The sequence below is a fragment of the Apis mellifera genome, linkage group LG1 (assembly GCF_003254395.2).
Source record: "Apis mellifera strain DH4 linkage group LG1, Amel_HAv3.1, whole genome shotgun sequence".
NCBI lineage: Eukaryota > Metazoa > Arthropoda > Insecta > Hymenoptera > Apidae > Apis > Apis mellifera.
In genome coordinates, this window is record NC_037638.1 from 4,943,828 (window position 1) to 4,964,556 (window position 20,729).

General features: G+C 30.0%; 1 protein-coding gene and 1 long non-coding RNA gene across 18 annotated transcripts in view; one reads left to right on the forward strand and one right to left on the reverse strand.

Annotated features, from left to right (window-relative positions):
- The window catches only part of LOC408616 (transcriptional enhancer factor TEF-1), a 181,833-nt gene that overhangs the window by 114,680 nt on the left and 46,424 nt on the right, over positions 1 to 20,729 (reverse strand). For 2 of the 8 annotated variants that reach the window (XM_006562526.3, XM_006562523.3), the window contains exon 1: positions 14,355 to 14,461. The exons of the other annotated variants lie outside the window; for them this stretch is intronic. In XM_006562526.3, coding sequence (XP_006562589.1) covers positions 14,355 to 14,379 — 25 coding nt within the window. In that variant the 5' untranslated portion in view covers positions 14,380 to 14,461. Of the gene's footprint in view, positions 1 to 14,354; positions 14,462 to 20,729 lie in introns of those variants that run through there. 8 annotated transcript variants of the gene reach the window in all.
- LOC100577822 lies at positions 8,639 to 20,266 on the forward strand. Of its 10 annotated transcripts, XR_003306495.1 has the most exons (6): positions 8,639 to 10,573; positions 11,834 to 12,344; positions 12,479 to 13,996; positions 14,249 to 16,589; positions 17,127 to 17,280; positions 18,891 to 20,266. It is a non-coding gene; the product is annotated as an uncharacterized LOC100577822 (long non-coding RNA). The 10 variants fall into 10 exon arrangements; XR_003306496.1 differs by lacking the exon at positions 18,891 to 20,266 and having other exon boundaries at positions 9,771 to 10,573; positions 14,249 to 16,335; positions 17,127 to 17,694; XR_003306494.1 differs by lacking the exon at positions 18,891 to 20,266 and having other exon boundaries at positions 9,772 to 10,573; positions 17,127 to 17,694.

Below are 20,729 nucleotides of genomic sequence, written 5' to 3' on the forward strand. Positions count from 1 at the left end.
AATGGTAAATACGCTTCACTCCCCTCGGTACTATTGGCTCTTATCGCGTTTCTGAATTGTTTTTCGAAAGAGAAATGTGAGCATAAAACGACCCATGATCACTACCGATCCTATCTTTACTCCCTGACTTTATTGAAATAATCTCGATGTCATTTTAATTTTATATGTTTGTAAAATGATTTTTCTTTTTTTTTTTTTTAATATCGAGATATATAGTTAATCAAAAGTTGACTAGTTTTTGTTCAAAACATTCTTTTGTCCGATTATTGAAAATGCCTGAAAAATTATATAAATTATTGCATATAATATTACTATATATATCTATATATCTTTTGATTCCATAGATTGAAATAAAACGAAATTATATTAAAAGTATCAAAGAATTAAATTTGAAAAATTTCAAATTTTTAGAATTTTTTATTTCATTAAATTATTTGTACCATAAATTATGATATACATTATATATTAAATCATAATTCCACATCGTTACCCATTAAACCATTTATTGAATATTCCTAAAAAAAATTCCCTAAACATAACACTTCTCACGTAACCAATTTTCTTTTCAAAAGAGAAACGATCAGTTCAATCTACAATGTTTACGTGTATCGAGGAAATAAGAAGAAGGCATTGATTAAGAACAAGGCGGGAAAACGTTCATCGATTCATCACCGAAACCCTTTTTCTTTTATCCTCGGTTTCACGGCGTTCTTCTCCTCGATTTCCACTATTGGCAAAGCGATAACTCGGTACGTCGGTCATAAATCAAACTGCCAGAGTGTTTCACCTAACCTCTCCAACAGGAAGCTTCCTCCACCATCTCCTTCATCCCGTGGCAAATGATCCGCGACCTTTCACTGCTCTTTTTATTCACTTTTCTTCCTTTTCTTCCCTTCTCCCTTTTTTTATATTCTCCTTTTTTTCTCTCTTTTATTCACGGCCTTACCGCGTCATGAAAAATAAATCCCTGGATTCAGGTTCAGGCCTTTGACATTTTGGTAAATTACTCAAGCCTCTTTTGTATTGTTGCACAGTGTTTCCGGGTATGCATGAAATATCGACAGATTGGGAAAATGTCAGAGGTATATAAGCTCTGTTTTTCAATATTTTTTGGTTGGCAAGATTTATTTGATTGTACGAGATTTGTTGGTTTTGATTCGATGTCGTTCTATGCTATTTTCAGTATTTAAGCCTATGAAAAGTGTATAATTTTATCCATGTTAGATTTGGTAACTAATAAAGTGTAATATTTTTTAAATTTCTGTCGAAGAAACATTTTAACAATTAATCGAGAAAGAAATGTAAAAAATTCAATTCGACATTTTCAATTTTCACAAGTCACACATAATAATATTAGACATATCTATCAATTTTAAATTCAGGAAAATTTAAAAATTTTTTCGATACACACAATACAATTCAATCTTTATACATTAAAATTATCTAAATCTAGTCCAATTGTAATTACAAATCACAAAGCCTCCATTCAGGTGACACTCTTTACTACCAAACAATCCATCAACTTTTCACGCAGTTCCCGCAACTGTACTCCGCTATAATATTTACGACCCGTAATTTCCTAGCAATTACCACTACTGTCACACAACAAGACTCATTTAAACCGTTTTCATTTGTCGCCCATCCTTCTTCGCGCTATAAAAATTGCTATCATCACGAAAGAGGAGAAAAAAAAAAAAAAAAGAGAATGAGCGTGACAATTAAATTAGACTTCGAACAAGCGCGACCAAGCTTGTTTAGGTTAGGTCTGTTTTAATGTTCGTGATTTGCCGGCGAATTTTAATTGTACTGTTGTCAAGTGAACGAGGGCCAATTTTCATTGGATGAGGACTCGTTTAAACTCTGGGTGGAAACTGGTCCAATAGGAAACAGGATATTGTCGGTGAGACAAATAAAGCGTGGTAATCGTAAAATATGGCATTGGAATTGATTTTCGAATTAATTAAATTTTGAAAAAATAACGAATTGAAATTATACAATGTAGTTCGAATAAAATGTTACAAACTATTTTTTTATAGAAAGTATGAAAATATAGACTTTAATTTTTAGTTATTTATTTTGATATACAGAGTGTTTTTAGAAGATAGAATAGAGGATTTTTGTAACTAAAGGTTGGTATATAAAAATTTTTTAATCGGAATATATCTAATGCTATTATATTATTTTAAAATTATTAGAAAAACATGAAAGTCAGAAAAATTTTGACATCATTAATTCATTTTGATATTTATTATCGTATTGAAAATTTTTTTTCAATTAATTCAAATATACCTAATTTCATTTCAATTACTTCAATTTAAAATTGTGTCCAAAATATTTTTCTATCAAATCATTTCACTATACTTTTTGTCAAAGCTAATAACTATCTTTTAATTGTTTAATAATAATCTATATAATATTGTTATAATATAATACTTATAATTATAAATTATGTTATATTATCTATCAAAAAATTCAAAATTCAATATACAATTCAGGTTTTTAAATTAATCGACTTGATACTTTAATCTGGAATCTCATTACATTTACTAGATTATACCATTTTTCATATAGTTAATAACCGTGCATGCTACACTTGAACTTTGTACCTTTGTGTCCGACCGAATGAATTATCTTTTCCGCATATAATTTCACGCAGGTGCACAGTTCTAAACAGTGAAACGAAGAAATAGAAGTGCAAAGATGATCGTGTCCCGTAATCCACGATGGGAAATCTTATATTCTCTTCCACTTACATCGCTACGTGACCGAGGGCTTCGATGTCAATGAGATAAATGGAATTTATTTTTTAATGACAGAGGTCGAGAATTAGAAATCAAGGATTTTAATAAAGTGGCCGGAAAAGATTTAAGTTTTGTAGTTTATGTATTATTAGATGAAATCATGTATCAATTTGTCCTAATGATAAAACCGAGAAGTGATTATAATATGGATTAATATATAATATTCAGCCATATTGGATATTTATGAAAAAAACAATAAAACAATTTAACAATATTAATTTTTTTAATCTAATAATAGAATTAAGATAAGAATAAAATATAATAAAATATATATATATATATATCTTTTATATATTCTCGTCAACAAAATTTACTCAAAAGATGAAATTATACACTAACACAATTAAACACTAACACAATATAACCTATAATATATATGGATCAAAAATAACCACTATATTGTTGCTTAAATTACACTATCCAAGTATCAACACATTCATAAGATATCTCGATAATCTTCAATCCATAAAATATCTTATTCAATGGTGATTATATTGCATCTTGCGCGAATTTCAAAACAGTCTGAGCACCACTGTGAGACCACCTTGTAAAGTTGAAGAAAGACAGCACAAGCCGGATGCACAAATAGAAGCGAGAAGAAACGAACGACAGAAAAGCGAAGTGGAGGGAAGGGGAGAGTTTAGGTTAGGATGCGCCAGGCCAGGAAATGCACTTGACGCAGCGTCGCCGCGGAGGATGAGTCATCGGAGATACGGAAAACCGGTTCGCCACGACTATAAGCCTTTTCCCTTGGCAGCACGTCTCGAGCCGATTCGTACCATGGCGAGTTCTCTCCGCCACTCTTTCTTTTCCTCGCCTTCTTTTCTTCCGAGAGCAGTCGGCACTTCCATGGGTTTGTCTCGTTTGGCTACTATGCCATCTCTTCTGCTATCTTGTTGCTTCGACAGAGGAACTAAAGATGGATCTCAATCGCATCGTCAGTCGTCACTTTGTCACATCATATATTGTGCTTCGTATCGTGTACAACGTAAGGAAAAACGAAGATTGACTAGAAATTTTACAATTTGTCTAATTTTTTGATTTTTGTTTTTTATTTAAAATTGTTGTTAAATAGGTATATAAAAAATATGGTTATAATTTGGGCAACATAACCTATAAAATAGTTTAACAGTTTGCTATTATCCATTGAAAAGAAAACAAATAAAGATTTAATTTAAATGTATAATAAATAAGTTTACATATACTAAATAGTAGTTTTAATTAAATTTATTTTTTCTATAAATAAACAATAAAATTATTGGATATCAAATTTGAATATATTAAATATAAATATATATATAATTTTTTTATAAGCAATAGTAGAATTAATTTAAATATTAATTAATGCTAAATAATAAATTATATATTTATATTGATATAATATTATGTCATAATAATTTTGATTAGGTTAATTTTTAACTTAATAGTTATAATTGTAATTTATCATTCATCAATTAGAATAATGAACGTAACCAAAATTATATGTTAAATTTATTATTACATCCAATGGTCAATAATGAAATTTACAAAGTATAACAAATTAAAATAGAAGATTCTTAATTAACTTTGTAGTATATAAGTTTATTTTTTATTGAAAATTGATATTTTCATAAAATATTTTTAAATATATAAATTATCATAAAGATTCTATATTAGAAACTGACTTCTCGTATATTAGAAATTCATTGATAATAAATACTAATGCAATAGATAATATCATCATAAAACAAACATGGAAAACTGATTAGTTAGTCATGAATTCTTCAAAAATTTAAAAATTTAATGCAAGATATTAGCTATTCATGTTTAACTGAAAATTTATACGTATATTTTTCAAATAATATTCATTTTAAAATTATTTTCAGTTTTTATTGGATATTGAATATTTATCCATTATAAAACTTAACCTAATTTTTTTTCAATTTTCTATATAATATATATGTAACATATAAATTCGCATTAATTAAGAAAAATTTATTTCAGAAATTTTTATCCTTTTTTTTTTCCTAATTTTAATAAGAAAACGATTTTTCATTGAAAATTTAAATAACTTTACATTTCCAATATCATGAAGTAATTTTCACTAGAGAATCATGCTTTTTGCATAAGAACAGATACATTTACGATACAAACAAACTATATCTTTATGTTAATTCTTTGTTTTATCGCCTTTTTTTTTAATGTGCGTGACGTAACACAAATATACACATGTACTTACTTACGTCAACTAAAAAGACGCATAAAATCGAATTTAATTATCATCATTACTTACTGTGCTATCTTCATGCTAATTTTTTTTCTTAATTATGAAATATAAGACTACGTTACATTATTTATATCAGGATGATTTTGCAAACGATTTTTTTCCAATTCTTTTATCTTAATATTATTTTTAGATATTTGATTTAATAATTTTTACCTATTTTATATTTTGTATACAACCATAATCATTTTAAAGTTCGAATAGTATATTTTTAATTCTAATACAGAAAAGAGTATTTTCATTTTTTTTTCTTTCCAATGCATAATTGTAATCTTTATCTCTATCTCTATCTTTTAATTGAATCTCTATTGAACGCAATACATATTCTCTTTGAAATTGATATTATCTATCACCTATAAGATCGTATAATCCGATTATTGTATTATTTTCATTATATTAATTTTCGATCGTAATTTTCTTATTATAATAATTTTTTATACTCTTCGATTAAAAATTTTTTATTATAATTTCAATCATTGATAATTTATGATATATTGCATCACAATACAATTTTCGTTTGATAATTTTTCGTTTTATTTTTTTTTATCATTTTTTTATCGTGTATTCTTTAATTAAAGAAATGGCTATAATTGTTATACTACGTTGTTTACAAACGAACGATTATATCCAAATATGCAAACTCGGCGAAATTACATTATTTGCAGAACATTGAATTTCACTCTTGAGATTAAAATTATCAACTGTTGCGAGATAATAAAGGCAATGTCACGAATGCGCGATGACTAATCGACTAAATTATTCGTTTCTAATTTTATAAAATCAAGCTAATTCGCAAAACTTTTAATCATTGTTTTATTTCAATTATATAAAAAAAAAATTACCGAATTATAACTACTTTTAAACTAATGATATGTCCTTTAAAAAAAAGATAAAATATATTTAATTTAATAAAATGATTATTAAATGAAAAATTTAGATTTTCTTGAATTTAATTACTATTCTTAATTTTTCCTTTCAATTTTTTTAAGATAAAAATATTACAAAATTTTTAAATAAAATTTATTTCAACAGGATAATTTGATATAATAATAATATTTATAAATGTTAATTTAATTTCATTTTGTATTCATGTACAAGATGAAAGATATCGTTCATCATACATCGTATGACGTTTTTCACTTATTTTAGTATATAGACTCATCTCTTCAGGTACAAATTCATGAATCACCTTGTATAATAAAATAGTATAATAATCGTAATATAATAGTCACGATTAATATAATAGTATAATTTGATATTATTGATTAATTAATATCATTATATCGTAGAATATTACTATGAACATTTTCAATGATGAACTGTAACTATTTAAATAATTGTTCCACCAATCACTGTACTTATAACACTTAAATATGTAGGTATGCTAAAACGTCTGTGAAATATTCGTAACAGGTAATTTTAACGCTAATAATAAATTTATCTTGTTTGAGCAACACTCGAGACTTCAGACAGATATAAGGATAAAAATTATTTTCTATCTCGTAATAATGAGTCATATTTAATTTGTGTTAATGGAATTGTAATATTTGCTTATTTATTTCAATTATTTATATCTACATGTTATTTGATAAAAGCAAAGATAAAAATAAGATACGACGATTTAAATTTCTAACATCAGAGATCAATTTTAACATTAAATACATATTAATTATTAATGGTATATGATAAAAAAAAGATATATGATCAAAAATTAAATCTTGCATTCATATAAAAAAATTTTATATGAAAAGCTCAAATAAACTTCTTTCATTAATAATCAAAATAAAAATAATTGTACAATTTCTATTCTATTCTCTCATTCTGATATCTTGAAAATCTCATACATACTTCAACAAAATCCCTAAAATTCTCCACCAATCCTTGCAACATTTAAAAAATTAAAATTTCAAAGATTTAAAAAATAAATTTGTTTTCACTAATATTCACAAATTATAAGATTAAAATAATTACACAATTTCTGATTCCAATATTCTGGACACCCTGTATATGCATCCTTCAACAAAATCTATTCCCAAAACGGTTGCACGGAACAAACGGTTCCGTGGCCACCAACGTTAATTTATTCTCGTTTTTAATCTCCTTCCCATCCAAGTAGTCCGATGGTGCAATGTTCAGAGTTTCCACTCAAGGCCTTCTCCAACGAGATCGTGCCAGCCTCTGGTTTAATGACATTTGAAAGGATCCAGGAAAAAGGTCAAGATGCATCGATGCGGCCACATTGTGGAGGATTCGTGCCGACTTCGCAAGATGAGCACGAAATCTCTCTGTCCTGTCTCTCTGTCCTTCTCCCTCTCCTTCTCTCTCTTCCTCCTTTTTTACCGTTTGGACAAACCAACTCTCCCTCTCTTTGTCTTTGTCCATCTCTAACCAACGTTAAAGGCCGTTCTTCCATCTCTGTCTTCGAGTCGGTAAAACCGGTGCAAAAGGTAGCCACGAAGCTAGAGAGAGCAAGAAGTGAAACTTCTCGCGGGGAATGGCGATTTGTCTGGGCGAAAACAATAGAAGGTCAGTGGATTTCAGAGGCAACACGTGAGGTAGGGAGCACCACGGTATGGGGGCATGTTTATGCAACGCGGCTGGATAGATTTTCCTTAAAGCAATTCACGTTCCGTGGCTACCGTGGATCGAAAATTTATCGATCGAAGTTGTGCGATAAATAAGAGGGCTCGCGTGATCTGTAAGAGAGTTGAGAATACTGCTTTAAGATCGTTGGAACTTCGAAGATTGTTAATTTTTCGTTGAAATAATAAAATTGAATAATCTGGAAACTTTTGAAAATAGATTTTTTTTTCTAATTGATTGCACACGATTTGATTGAACGAAAATAATATTGATATTATTGAAAATATATAATATCAAAAGTAATTTTTTATCGAAATAAAATTGGAAAATTTGAATTTGGAATATATTTTTAACTTGGAAAAGAAATTTTATCATTTTATTAATTCTCTTTTAATATTCCATGATATTGGAGAATGAAAATTTGTAAATTTGATAAAATTTATGTAATAACAATCTAAAATGAAATATAAAAAAAATTTATTTGAATATATACTGTTAACAATAATATATAAATAACTTGCACATTAATTTACTCATTAGTGAAAAATATCGAAAAAACAAGTTACGAAGATTTTTTTTTATAGAAACAAGTCTTATACATGTATTCCATTAATGTTTCAGCTGGTAGTTGAGGATTGCTTAATCGATCGAGCGCGAATCGATCGGTGTTTCATTTAATAAAAAGAGGCTAATAGGATTGCAAAATCGCGTGCAACTAAATATACGACTACATATCTCAGCTAATAGATTTTTTAACATTGATTAAATTAATTTTTGATGAGATTTTAATCATTAATCTTTTTTTGAATATAAATTTATATAAAATATGCACGATTATAAATCATTGCTTTTTTCATATATATAATAAACGTATGAAAAGGACGAAACGGAAAAGTTATTATTTCTGATCAATAAAATAACGTATAAATTTAAATTTAATATATATTTATTTTTTTAATAATTTTTAATACTGAAAAAATAGCCCAAAATAATTGATAAAATTAAAGAATAGTTATAAATAGATATAATAGAAATATGCGTAATTATATGCATAAGAAGAGAAAGATAAGTATTATGCTACGTATTCATATATTGTACGGTAGGCCAGAATCCAAGACGTTCAATATTCGAATAATAATCCGAATATTGTACGATATTCGATATAATGCAATCCATGCATTTAATACAATAGATTATTATAGCTAGGATGTTCCAACCAACTACGCGTAAAATTTGAGCTAAATCGATGACCCAAATATCACAAGTTCCCCAGTTTCGCATGAAACAACTTATCGTCACAAAAATCGAACTCTCACTCGAGAAAATAGCGAATCATTTTTCTTTAACATTTGTAATAAATATATATAAGTAGCTTTAAATTTTTTCCGAATTTTTGAAAGAGCAAAATATTTAAAATAAAGAATCTAATATAAAATTTTGTTTATTAATCTAAAATCTATGACAGATCTTTCTCAGAGGAATACAACCTAACCTAACAATCTTGCGTCACTGGATACGATCGAAAAGAACCTTATAACTCGTAGTAAGACGATCCCAGGCTATCGTCTACCTGAGGATGTCCCGCAGGATTTATTACCATAGCTAAGAGTCGACATCTCTTCTCTTAACACGCACCTGGAGATATAATAGCCACCTTGTCTATTAAGGATCAAGAAAAGAGATCTGACGGTCGGCTTACGAACATGTTGGGACATGGTTAGGCGAAGAACTTCGTTGAGGGAGGTTAGGAAACAACGATGACGTGATACTCACATGAACGATTCGACCCGAGGCAGCTTCTTATGCGAGGACCATTTGAAATGCTGATAGCCATAAAGGATCCTCTTTAAAATAAAAATATATGCTGGGATACTTTTTTGCACGAAAATGTACAAATATGTGCAAACGAATATGAATATTTCTTGCTGCTATGGCATAGAGCATTCAAAAAAGTGTATGAAGATTTTTGCATTTAACATAATTTCATTTTAATATGGAAAATGGTCCTTTGAACTATTATCGATTCTATTTTTCTTGAAATTTTAACATATTAAAATTGGAACGATAACAAACAATAAACGTCTTTCACTTTTACATTTCTGATGCAAAGATTTTATCTTCGGTTAAATGTGTTAAATATAAATTCATTATTGATCTCTAATTAAATCCAAGATATGAAGAAACATAAAACAAATTGGAAGAAACATCACAAAATTACAATTCACTGTTTTACACAATATTGCAAATCAATATATTAGATCCCGAAATCAACCATAAAACGAAGTCGCGGTTTTACGGGAAGCAACGTCGAAACGAGACGAACTGTACTTTGGGGCAGGTTTACAAATACGTGGATCAATTCCAGGTTTATCGTTCGGCAGCGGCGATTGGTCGATTCTCGATGGTTCAGTTCTACATATAAAACGTAGTTACGCGTACAAATACGCGCATACATACGTGTAGAATCGTATATAAACGTATATCATATATACATAATGAACATGGATTCTATACCCGGGTGTGTGTATACCGCCATAATAATTCAGTCTCGAACGTCGCTCTCTCCGCAGTGACCGCAACCTGCAAAGCTGACGAAACACGAGCAAATCAACTGTCGCAGCTATTTTCTGCCTAGTTACGTAAATTAATATTAGAAACGATACTGAAATTATTGTTTCATCGAGACGGATGCGGTGCGCACCGCGATCCTGAGCCTATCAACGTGACAACCGTGTTTCGACGGATATTGTGGATTTTAGGTTATGGAAAGGGTAATGATTTGTTGGATATTTGATAATGATTGTTTGGGACAGGATTAAGTGCTATTGAAACGATGTTTCATTCAATTGATTACATAATCGATTACAATAAGATAGTTTTTGCATTTGGTATTTGTTATAATTAGTTCAGATACTTTTATCGAAAGGTACGTATATTGTTTTAAGTATATATTTTCATTTCAAATGAGAATCCACTCTATTTTAGGCAATTTAAATATATCAATTAAATTAATTTTTTGTTTATTTATATAATATTCAAACATCTTTTTTATTTTGAATATTATGTATATGATCAAAATCATAGAAAAATTGTTGGTTATATGTAAAAGAAGAATGTTTGATTAATAGTATACAGTTTGAATCGATATTTCAATCCTATATTTTTCATGTATTAGATGATAAAAGATTCGAAGCGATACGTTATTTGTTAAACGATTAGTTCAACTAGTTATGTTATTTTAAATTGTCAACTAAGTCTTTCTCCCTAAAACATAACATCTGAAATGGCTACCACCTACAATTCTGTCAGTTTGATAAATGCGGCTGTCCTTGCTTATTATAGAACCGAAAATTCGAAATAAGAAACGGAATAGAAATATAATGGAATCAAGTTTAGACTGAAGAATTATATAAAAACAAAATTTTATACATTGTTATTTATTTTTATCATGATAAATCTATTTTAGTTAATTGATAGATTTTTTTTCAAAATTTCAATATTGGCATAGTTATTAATTTACCTAAAAATATTGATAAATTTTTTAAGAATTGATATGATTCAAATTCATTAATCAAATAATTTTTATTTTAAAGAATATTTCATTACTTGATTGACAATTTCAACTTATACGATAGATTTAGTATGTTACACATAAAACAGTTTAGATAACGTTACGTCAATATTAAAAGTATAACGAACTATATTTATCGTAGATAATATTACTTTTAATACCGATATATCTGCGGTATTAGCGAATCAATCATCGAACACGTCATTAATCTTCTTTGGGAATTAAAAACAGTATATTTTATGACGCCAATCGAATACTTTGATAAATATATTCTCTCTTCGCCGAATTATTTTATAATCGATAGTATTTAAAATAACTAACATTACATAAAAAAAAATATATAATTTAAATATGACGAACAAATTTAAAATTAAAATTATAGAATAGATTATCTGTTATTTAAAGAAAATTTTTTTTGAATCCAAATTTAATATTTTCACTATTCCAAATTTTCAATTAAAAAAAAATCAGTTCGAGAAGTCCAATATTTGATATTTAAATTTTCAAACGAAAATACAATGACATTAAATAAAAAATAAAACTTCTCTTGAGTAAATAATCTAATTTCTTCTAAAGAAATTCCATTGATAAATTCTTCTCCCTTTACACTTTCAGCATGTCGTCGAATAAAAAATCATTTTTCCACATAGACTGTGTCACATAATAATCACTTTTGGCCAATGTGTGATTGCGATTACAACCTTTAAATTAGAAATTCGCCGCGAACGAGAATTTCACGACCGTTGTGAACTCTACTACACATGTGTACTACACGCACCGCCGACGGTACTAGCTGTGGCAACGATGGAAAACGGTGATCGCAACAGCGGCACGCAAAGTGAGCCGACAAAGGCGTCTTATCGCGGTTAATTTATATTTCAAAAGGTTACTGGTACCATCGAAAGAACGTAGAAACTCTCTCGGCGCTATTCCACAAGAAATTCTATCTGTCGAAAGATTTATCAATGCATCCAAGATGATTTCGAGAATTTTTCTTATTATTAATTTTTCTTTTCGCCGTAATCTATACAAAATGGCGGATACTGAAACTGTGTAAGCGCGGGTAATTTGATTTTTATAGGAGTGTTCAACAAGTTTCAATAAGTTTATGAAACTTTTTAAGCAGGTATTTGTTACTTTATATTAATTTATGATTAATTCATATTAATTTCATTTCGTTCTCTTAATTAATTAAATATCGTTCTCTTTAACCGAATAATCTTTCAATACCTAATTAATAAGAAAACTAACATCTTTCAGATCCAATCTCGACGTTCAATTCCATCGAACACAAAATATCACGGTGAAAACATGGTGCAACGTATTAACGTTCTTGGGTTAATCGATCTTGGTGGAAGATCGAGGCAATTAACGCCAGTATCGCCAGTCGATGATGAACATTCGTCATCCGAAGACCGGTTTCTATCGGATGATTCACCATCGTGGATTCTATAAAATCTCGCCAACAATGTTTCCCGTCGTGGATTTTCTTTTGCTTTTACCACGTACATGATCTTTTTTTCTTTTTTTTCTTTTTTTTATCATTTTTATAAATCCTTATCGTGTTTTCATTTAAAATTCAAACAAAGTAGATATTATCGAATAACATAGCTTCCAGGAAGGAGTTTGAAAAATGTTCGAAACGGTTCTCCGGATTCTTCGTCGCGGTATTACGTTCGTAATAATTATTCGAAGTCGGACGGCATCTTGGTGGTAATAACCAGGTCCGCTAATAGCTATTTGAAATTGAAATAAGATGTAACGATTCGTGGTAATTTTATTTGGCATTTCTATTGAAACGGGATTATATAGAGAAAGATATCAATTTCAAGATCGAATTTTATCGTTAAATTGCAAATTAAAAATTTTATAAAATATATATAAATAACGTTATATAATATTGAATATTTAATAATTAGAATTTTATATAAATTCTGAATTTATTATATAACATATCAAATCGACTTAGGTTAGATAGAACTTGTGTTAAACTGAAATAAGATGCATAACGAATCTTGGTAATTTTATTTATATCTCTTATCGGGGATGAGATTATACAAAAAGAGATACAGATTTCAAGTCAATTTTATTATTAAATTGTAAATTAAAAAATTGACACGATACTTGGAACGTTATGTATTACAAACTTTACGTTTATCAAGTTAAGGTTTTAGGTTATGTTATTACAATTTAATCAAGGTAAGCTTATTATTTCCTTATTACATCACGTTAGATTATTACTTTTTCCTTAGATTATTACCATTTTATTGTATTATTAAATATCTTGTATATTTATATATTTAGCCTCAAGTGTCGAAGGATGACCGAATGCTCGTTATTGGTAACCTAAGCGATCCGCCGCTCCGCCATTTTCCCAATCAACAATCGAGATCAACCTCGAAGCCTTCTTCTAACCTCGAACATCGATCAATTCTCGTCAAGTGTTCCTCCTCGCAAAAGGGAGCGTGGCACGACTTTTACAAAGTAGGGAGTAAGTTCCACCACACGCGGATACACTCTCTACCACGACACTATTCAATTTCTCATTCAGGATATCATGCATCATCTCTTTTGAGCTTAAAAATTATCTCTTCGATCTTCCAGGATTTCCGTGGCATGGCGTCTTGCACAATCTTCACGAATCGTCATAAATCATGTCGACGGATTGCGTGGGCGGCTATGGAACACGCTCTAACCCCTTTCCAACTGATGCATAGTAACATTTTACAGGATTTTTACGCACCGTTCACAATTCATCCGTTAATGACACCGACATTGGTAAAAGTATAATAATAATAATAATTATTATTCTTCCTTTTTTTTCCAGCGAACATTAATCAAGCGTGAAAATATATTGAATATATTTTTTACAATTTATGCAGACAGGTAAATTATTCTTTAAGAAGAGTAGAAATTTTTTTTTTATTTAATATTACTCCTCACTTTCTTCTTGATACTTTATGTAATTTATAAATATTATAGTCGAATGAAATTTGGCTTGACAATTTATTTATTTATTTATCTTTTTAGACGAGTCATCAATTTGACTGTGTAACAAGAAATGGAAGATTCGCGAATTCAGTAGAATCAAAGAAATGTATTAAGTATGTGATTACAAAAAAAAAGGCGAACTCACTCATTATGTACACGCAATCTGGCATTCCGTGTGTCGAACGTATAAAGAGCGCCTCTTAAAAGTGTGTTCAGTATGGACGAAAAATCTGCTTGATAAAATGGACTTACCTGAAACAAAGGAGAAAAAAAACCATTTAAAAATATTACTAAAACATAAATATTTAATATATATATATTCTTTCCTCAGAGCAACAATTCTTCGATTGTTGATAAAATAATGTCATAGTTCGAATGCGGATGTATTGCATTGTCGATCGTTTGTGAACGAAATTCCTGTGTCTCACCTACGAGGCTTACTTAATGAAAGAAAGCATCGACTCTATGCGGACGTAGCACACGCCTTTTCGTTATTTCTCATAATCGCCCACGCTTGGCCGCCTGCCAGCCAAAGAGACCCTGGTTTCCCGAGAATCGAAAATAATCACGTCTTCTTCCTCCTCCGCCTTTTCCTCTTCCTTTCGTACGCGCGAATCCGTCCGAGGAAAGCGGGAAAGCTAATTTAATTAACGATCCATTTCGCCACTCTCTTGTCCTCGGATTATTTTCACGCCTTTGAAAATAATTAAATTTACGACGAGAAAGTACGAGCTTCTTCTGAACGATAGTATTTCAAGAAACACTGACACAGGATTGATCGTAAAAAAAAATGATTAGATCACCGGGTTTACTTTGGAATTGGTGAACGAAGTCGAATCGATCGATTCAATTTTTTTCGTATTTGCAATTGAATTGCGTAATTTCGAAATTAAAATATTCATAGATATATTACGTTTGAATTTTTTTTTTTTAAAATTAACAAGCACGGTGAACATATATGATTTATACGTTAGATATTATCTCTTTTTATTAGTTTTTTCAATATGTGATAACAGTCAACAGGAAATGAAACAGGAAAGAAAAAAAACGAAGATCTTATCGTAGCGTGAAATAACGTATCGTAGTATACGATCATAAATGCTTATTATCTAGTAAAAAGTATACGAGGGATAAGAACGGTCAATTACATGAAACCGTAATTAACATATTAACGAATCGATTTGAACTTAATGATATATTTATTTTCTGATACAAAATGTCAATATATATATTCGTATAGAATAATTTTGCATAGTTGATTCTAAAACAAACGCAACGGTTAACGTACAAAAATATCGTTTATAAGACGTATTTTTATCGAGCAATTTAAATTTACATTATAGACGAGACGAAAGAAAATAGTAATCAATACCATCTTAATTTCTTTAATCTCTTTAATGACAATTACAAATAAAATTGTTAAAATTCGCTAAATAATTATTTTCGTTATTATTGTAAACTGTACTATCACGATAATTCGTAAACTCGGTTGATCTTAATTAAGATCAATGATAAATTTCATTCCAAACAAGCTTGTCTATCGATCGATCTATCTATCATAAAAATTTTCCATCGACGACACTAACTAAATTTGGTGCGCACAATGTATCTGCACATGTATCAACAGACGTGCGCCGCGATGCAAATTTGCATCTGGTTGCGCAACCGCTCGCGCTCTCGGACATGGTCGCAAAAATACAGTCATACTATATCGATCGATGTGTAATCGATGAATCTAATAATGGCCTGGGCCGCTATTATTCAAGATCGACGCCTGTGTAGCATGTAGCGGTCAGAATCCACTCGTGAAATCAACGCGGTTGAGAAAAGATATATTTCCCCCTTTACAAACTGGCGGAACGTTTCGTGGTAGGTGGTAGGCGGCCGAGCGAGCGTGGGCCTCGGTGGCCTCTCCACCGCGATTTAAATATTTAACTCCGCTGAACGTGAGCGAGAGCCAACCGTTACTCGCGCGAGCGATAATTTTCATTCGCGGGTAAACTCGCTTGGGAAAATCGACCGACCGCGTGAATCATCCTCCCACCTGATTTCCAACTGCTAGCCGATGATGAGAACCAATGGGAAAATCTCATTGGCACTCTTCGGTTTTGCATTTGTTAGGTTAGGTAATACTAGTTTCTCTGCCTATTTAATTGGAATCTTATTTTTTTTTATTTGTGCAGTGATTAGATAATCATTTACCTTGTTGTTATTACATTATCGTTACGAACAGTAATAGATAAAGTGTCGAAAGCCAAATTTGTAATACTATGGCCTAAATGGCTGTAAATTAAGAAGTAGGAAAAGAAGATCGCATTTCCAATTTACCGACGGTAACGAAGAGAGTCGAGAATCGTACGTCGTAACTCAAAGTAAAGATGTACGTAAACGATTTGCGAAATGCGAAAATGCACAGATACATTGCAAACTAAACTAAACTGATATAAATAAAGATGTTACATTCGAAGATGAATTTTACGATCGAAAATAATCGTGTTATTATTTAATAATAAAAATTACATGAAATCGTCACGTGACCCGTAAATCTACACTTCGGGAGAAGTCGGAAAAATTCGGATAGGATCGGCTGGAATCTCGAAATACACGGTTGATGATTTCGTGTCAATTCGTGGCAATAATCGAATACAGTAGTTTCTATAATATTAATTTTGTTATAAAATAAGTGATAAAACACTTAAAAAACAAATTAAATCGCTTCTATGTAATATTATAGTAATTTAAATTCATAATTTGTTTTTCTTGAAATATTTTACGGATTATATTTTTCAATATTAAATAAAATAACCTATATCATTTAAAGTGAGTTAAGAAAATTTACTTTAAGATCCAATATACAATTAGAAGTAATTTTATTCGCATAGAATAATGGAACAAAATATACATTTAAACTTTGTAGAGATTATCTAACGGAAGAAGACTAGCAATTGTCACAAAGTATAATTCATCTACCCACAATTACTTGAGTTTAAATGGATTGTTCTCTCGAGGGATGAATTATGTTCCTCATTAAAACGCCTGTTGAAAAGATTATATAAAATCAAGTTGGAAAGGTAAAATACTAATATTTTTTTCTCGAAATCTTTTAAAAAAAAAATAAGATCTCGTGAAACAAGTACAATTGAAATAATTTTAATTTATGATATATTTATAATGCCTTCATTTACATACACATGCCTCTAATATGTTTTATACGAAATAAAGTTTAAGTGATTTGGCCTTATAACAAGAATAAATTATTAATGCTTCCCATTTAAAATAGGGAATCGCAGCAATTTAACCTCAATATCTAATATTGTACATATACATATATATCTTAAATTTCAAGCTTTCTATTGTCGATAATTGCTGATGTATTATTCATTTGTTCCAATCTCGCGCCGGTATTAACGAGCGAACTATCGACAAAATGGGCATTAAATATGTAAAGCTTTTCAACTTTAACAAAATATAAAAGTTGTAAATTATTTCACCGCATTTTTAACCACGAGATAAAATTTTATAATTCCGTTCCTAAGATTTGTAATCACAGTTAATGATACAATTTTATAATCAAGCATGATCTATTAAAATGAAACTATAACGACTTGTTAATTTTAATAAAAAAAAAAAAAGACAAAAATTTTTAAAGCAATCTAAAATACATTTTTACAAAAAAATATATACTTTTGTACATGTCTATAAATTTTCAATATCCTTGCAATTGATCTCGGACAGTTTAAAATTAATGCGTGCTAACAACCCTGAGCCCTACTACTAAAATTTGTAATTTTGCCAATAGCTTACGTGACAGCTTAGACTTCTTCGAATCGATAGACGCCTTGAAACGTTCTGTCCTTTGAGCTATTTTAAATAAACAATTCTATATTTTGCATTCATTTAAAGTATTTTTCTATGCTTATTAAATATTAACAGAAATTGCATTACAAAAATTCTTCCTATTATTTTCATAATTAAAAAAAAAGAATAATACAAAATAAAAAAATTGTATTCCAATTTTCGCAGATATTCGAGATACAATATTAAATTGAAATATTCTTATTTTCGTCATTTAATCAATTAGAGAATATTTTAAGATATAAATTTTTTATCCTTGAAATTTCGAAACGAAAAACGCATCTCTCGTTAGCCATCGGAAGCTGAGTCGAGGGCCGGAAACGAGATAATCGAAATTGCACGCGCGCCAAGAACCTCTTGGATTGGGACTTTGCGTAGAAAGCGAAATGCGCTCGAATCTCGACGCATCCGGTCTCGAGCCACTTGCCAAAATCCCCACCATTGTGGAAACTTCATTCATGACTCGTCCAGTGCAGGTGTACTCGTTTATTAAGCGACCGGGGAGGAGGGGGGAGGGGGAACGTAACGCGCAAAAATATCATCGCGTTTGATCCTACGATAAAAGGAAAATCCAATCCACCAATTCTTATTATTTCGAACCAACTTTAACCTATCTACTATTATCTCTCTCTATATTCGCGAAAAATAAATAAGTAAATAAAGACAAACATATATTCGAAGATAAGAAAATCTGTTAAAATAAACATAAGATGATTGCGAATAATTAATAATTGTTACAAAGAATTTTAATCGACTTTCGTATTACTTGATCACTCCCATTTACGTATTCGAATTGCAACTTTCATCATAAATCTTGCCCACGTAGAACGAGATCGAAGAAGAAAAAGAGGAAAGGATAGAAGAACAGAAATATACGCAGAGTAGAGAAGAAAAAACAAAGGAGGAGCTATGTAACGTGGCTTCGCTATTCGAAAACCTAGCATTCCCAAATACGTTTCTCGAGGTAGCCGTTCCTCCGTTAAAGCCTATCTAAAGAGGGAAAAAGATCACCGCTAGAGGTCGTGGTTAGAAGTTCTTTCCGAGGAAAGATTCGAGAGGCGCAACAACGAAGCGGCGGTTAGAATCCATGGGCGTGCTTCGACCATTTTCTTCGCGTGAAACTGCACGAACGGCCGCAAACCATCTCGAGGCGCTCTCTCTCTTTCTCTATCTCTCTCTCTCACGCACAGTCGAGGAGCACTCGACTATTTTAACCGTGAAATAACTCAGTCGAGGAGGGTTCGGTGGAGGGGGAGAGAAGGGAGTGGAAAAGGAAGAAGGAGAGAGGGATCGCGGGGACGGTGAGGGGAGAGATGTGGCATGATATGTGGGTCCTAAAGATAGAGCACCCGAAACAACCATAAACCTTTTTATTCCACTTGCCCTGGCCCCGACGATCCTTCTATCTGTCTCTCGTTCGCCGCTTAAGTGTACACGTGGGTTACATTTTTCTTTCTTTCTCCCCTCTTTTTTTTTTTTTTAATTTGAAAAATAATTTTTCCACGGATGGAAACAAGGTGGATTTTTAATTTTTTAATCGAACATCCATTTCATTTCATTTTGTGCAGACACGAGGAAGGAAGAAATTTAAAGGTGAATAAATGCAAAGCAATTAAAAGTATTTGAAACGCGAATTTCTGTCTGAATCTGGGTGACAAAGAAAAAGGAAAATTAAAAATTCGATCAAGCTGAAAAAAGAATCTGAACATATAATGTAAATAATTTTCTGATAATAAAATTCTAATAAATGGATAATCTTAGTGTTTTCTATTCTCTTTTTAAATTTTATTTTTCCTAGAGGATAGATACAAAGTGTAAGCTAATTATTGATTGTTTTAACCTAGAATCTGAACATCCTGGGACAATTTATAATGTAAATAATAATTCTGATAATAAAATTCTAACAAATGGATAATCGATTCTTCGTGTTTTCTACTTTTTTTCTGAATTTTATTTTTCCTAGAGGATAGGTACAAAGTGTAAGGTAATTATTGATTGTTTTAACCTAGAATCTGAATCTCATTTTGGGACAATTTATAATGTAAATAATTTTCTGATAACAAAATTCTAATAAATGGATAATCTTAGTGTTTTCTACTCTCTTTCTGAATTTTATTTTTCCTAGAAGATAGATACAAAGTGTAAGATAATTATTGATTGTTTTAACCTAGAATCTGAATCTCATTTTGGGACAATTTATAATGTAAATAATTTTCTGATAATAAAATTCTAATAAATGGATAATCTTAGTGTTTTCTATTCTCTTTTTAAATTTTATTTTTCCTAGAAGATAGATACAAAGTGTAAGATAATTATTGATTGTTTTAACCTAGAATCTGAATCTCATTTTGGGACAATTTATAATGTAAATAATTTTCTGATAATAAAATTCTAATAAATGGATAATCTTAGTGTTTTCTATTCTCTTTTTAAATTTTATTTTTCCTAGAGGATAGGTACAAAGTGTAAGGTAATTATTGATTGTTTTAACCTAGAATCTGAATCTCATTTTGGGACAATTTATAATGTAAATAATTTTCTGATAAGAAAATTCTAACAAATGGATAATCGATTCTTAGTGTTTTCTCCTCTCTTTCTGAATTTTATTTCTCGTAGAGGATAGACACAAAGGTAATTACGGACTGTTTTAATCTGTTAACTGGGT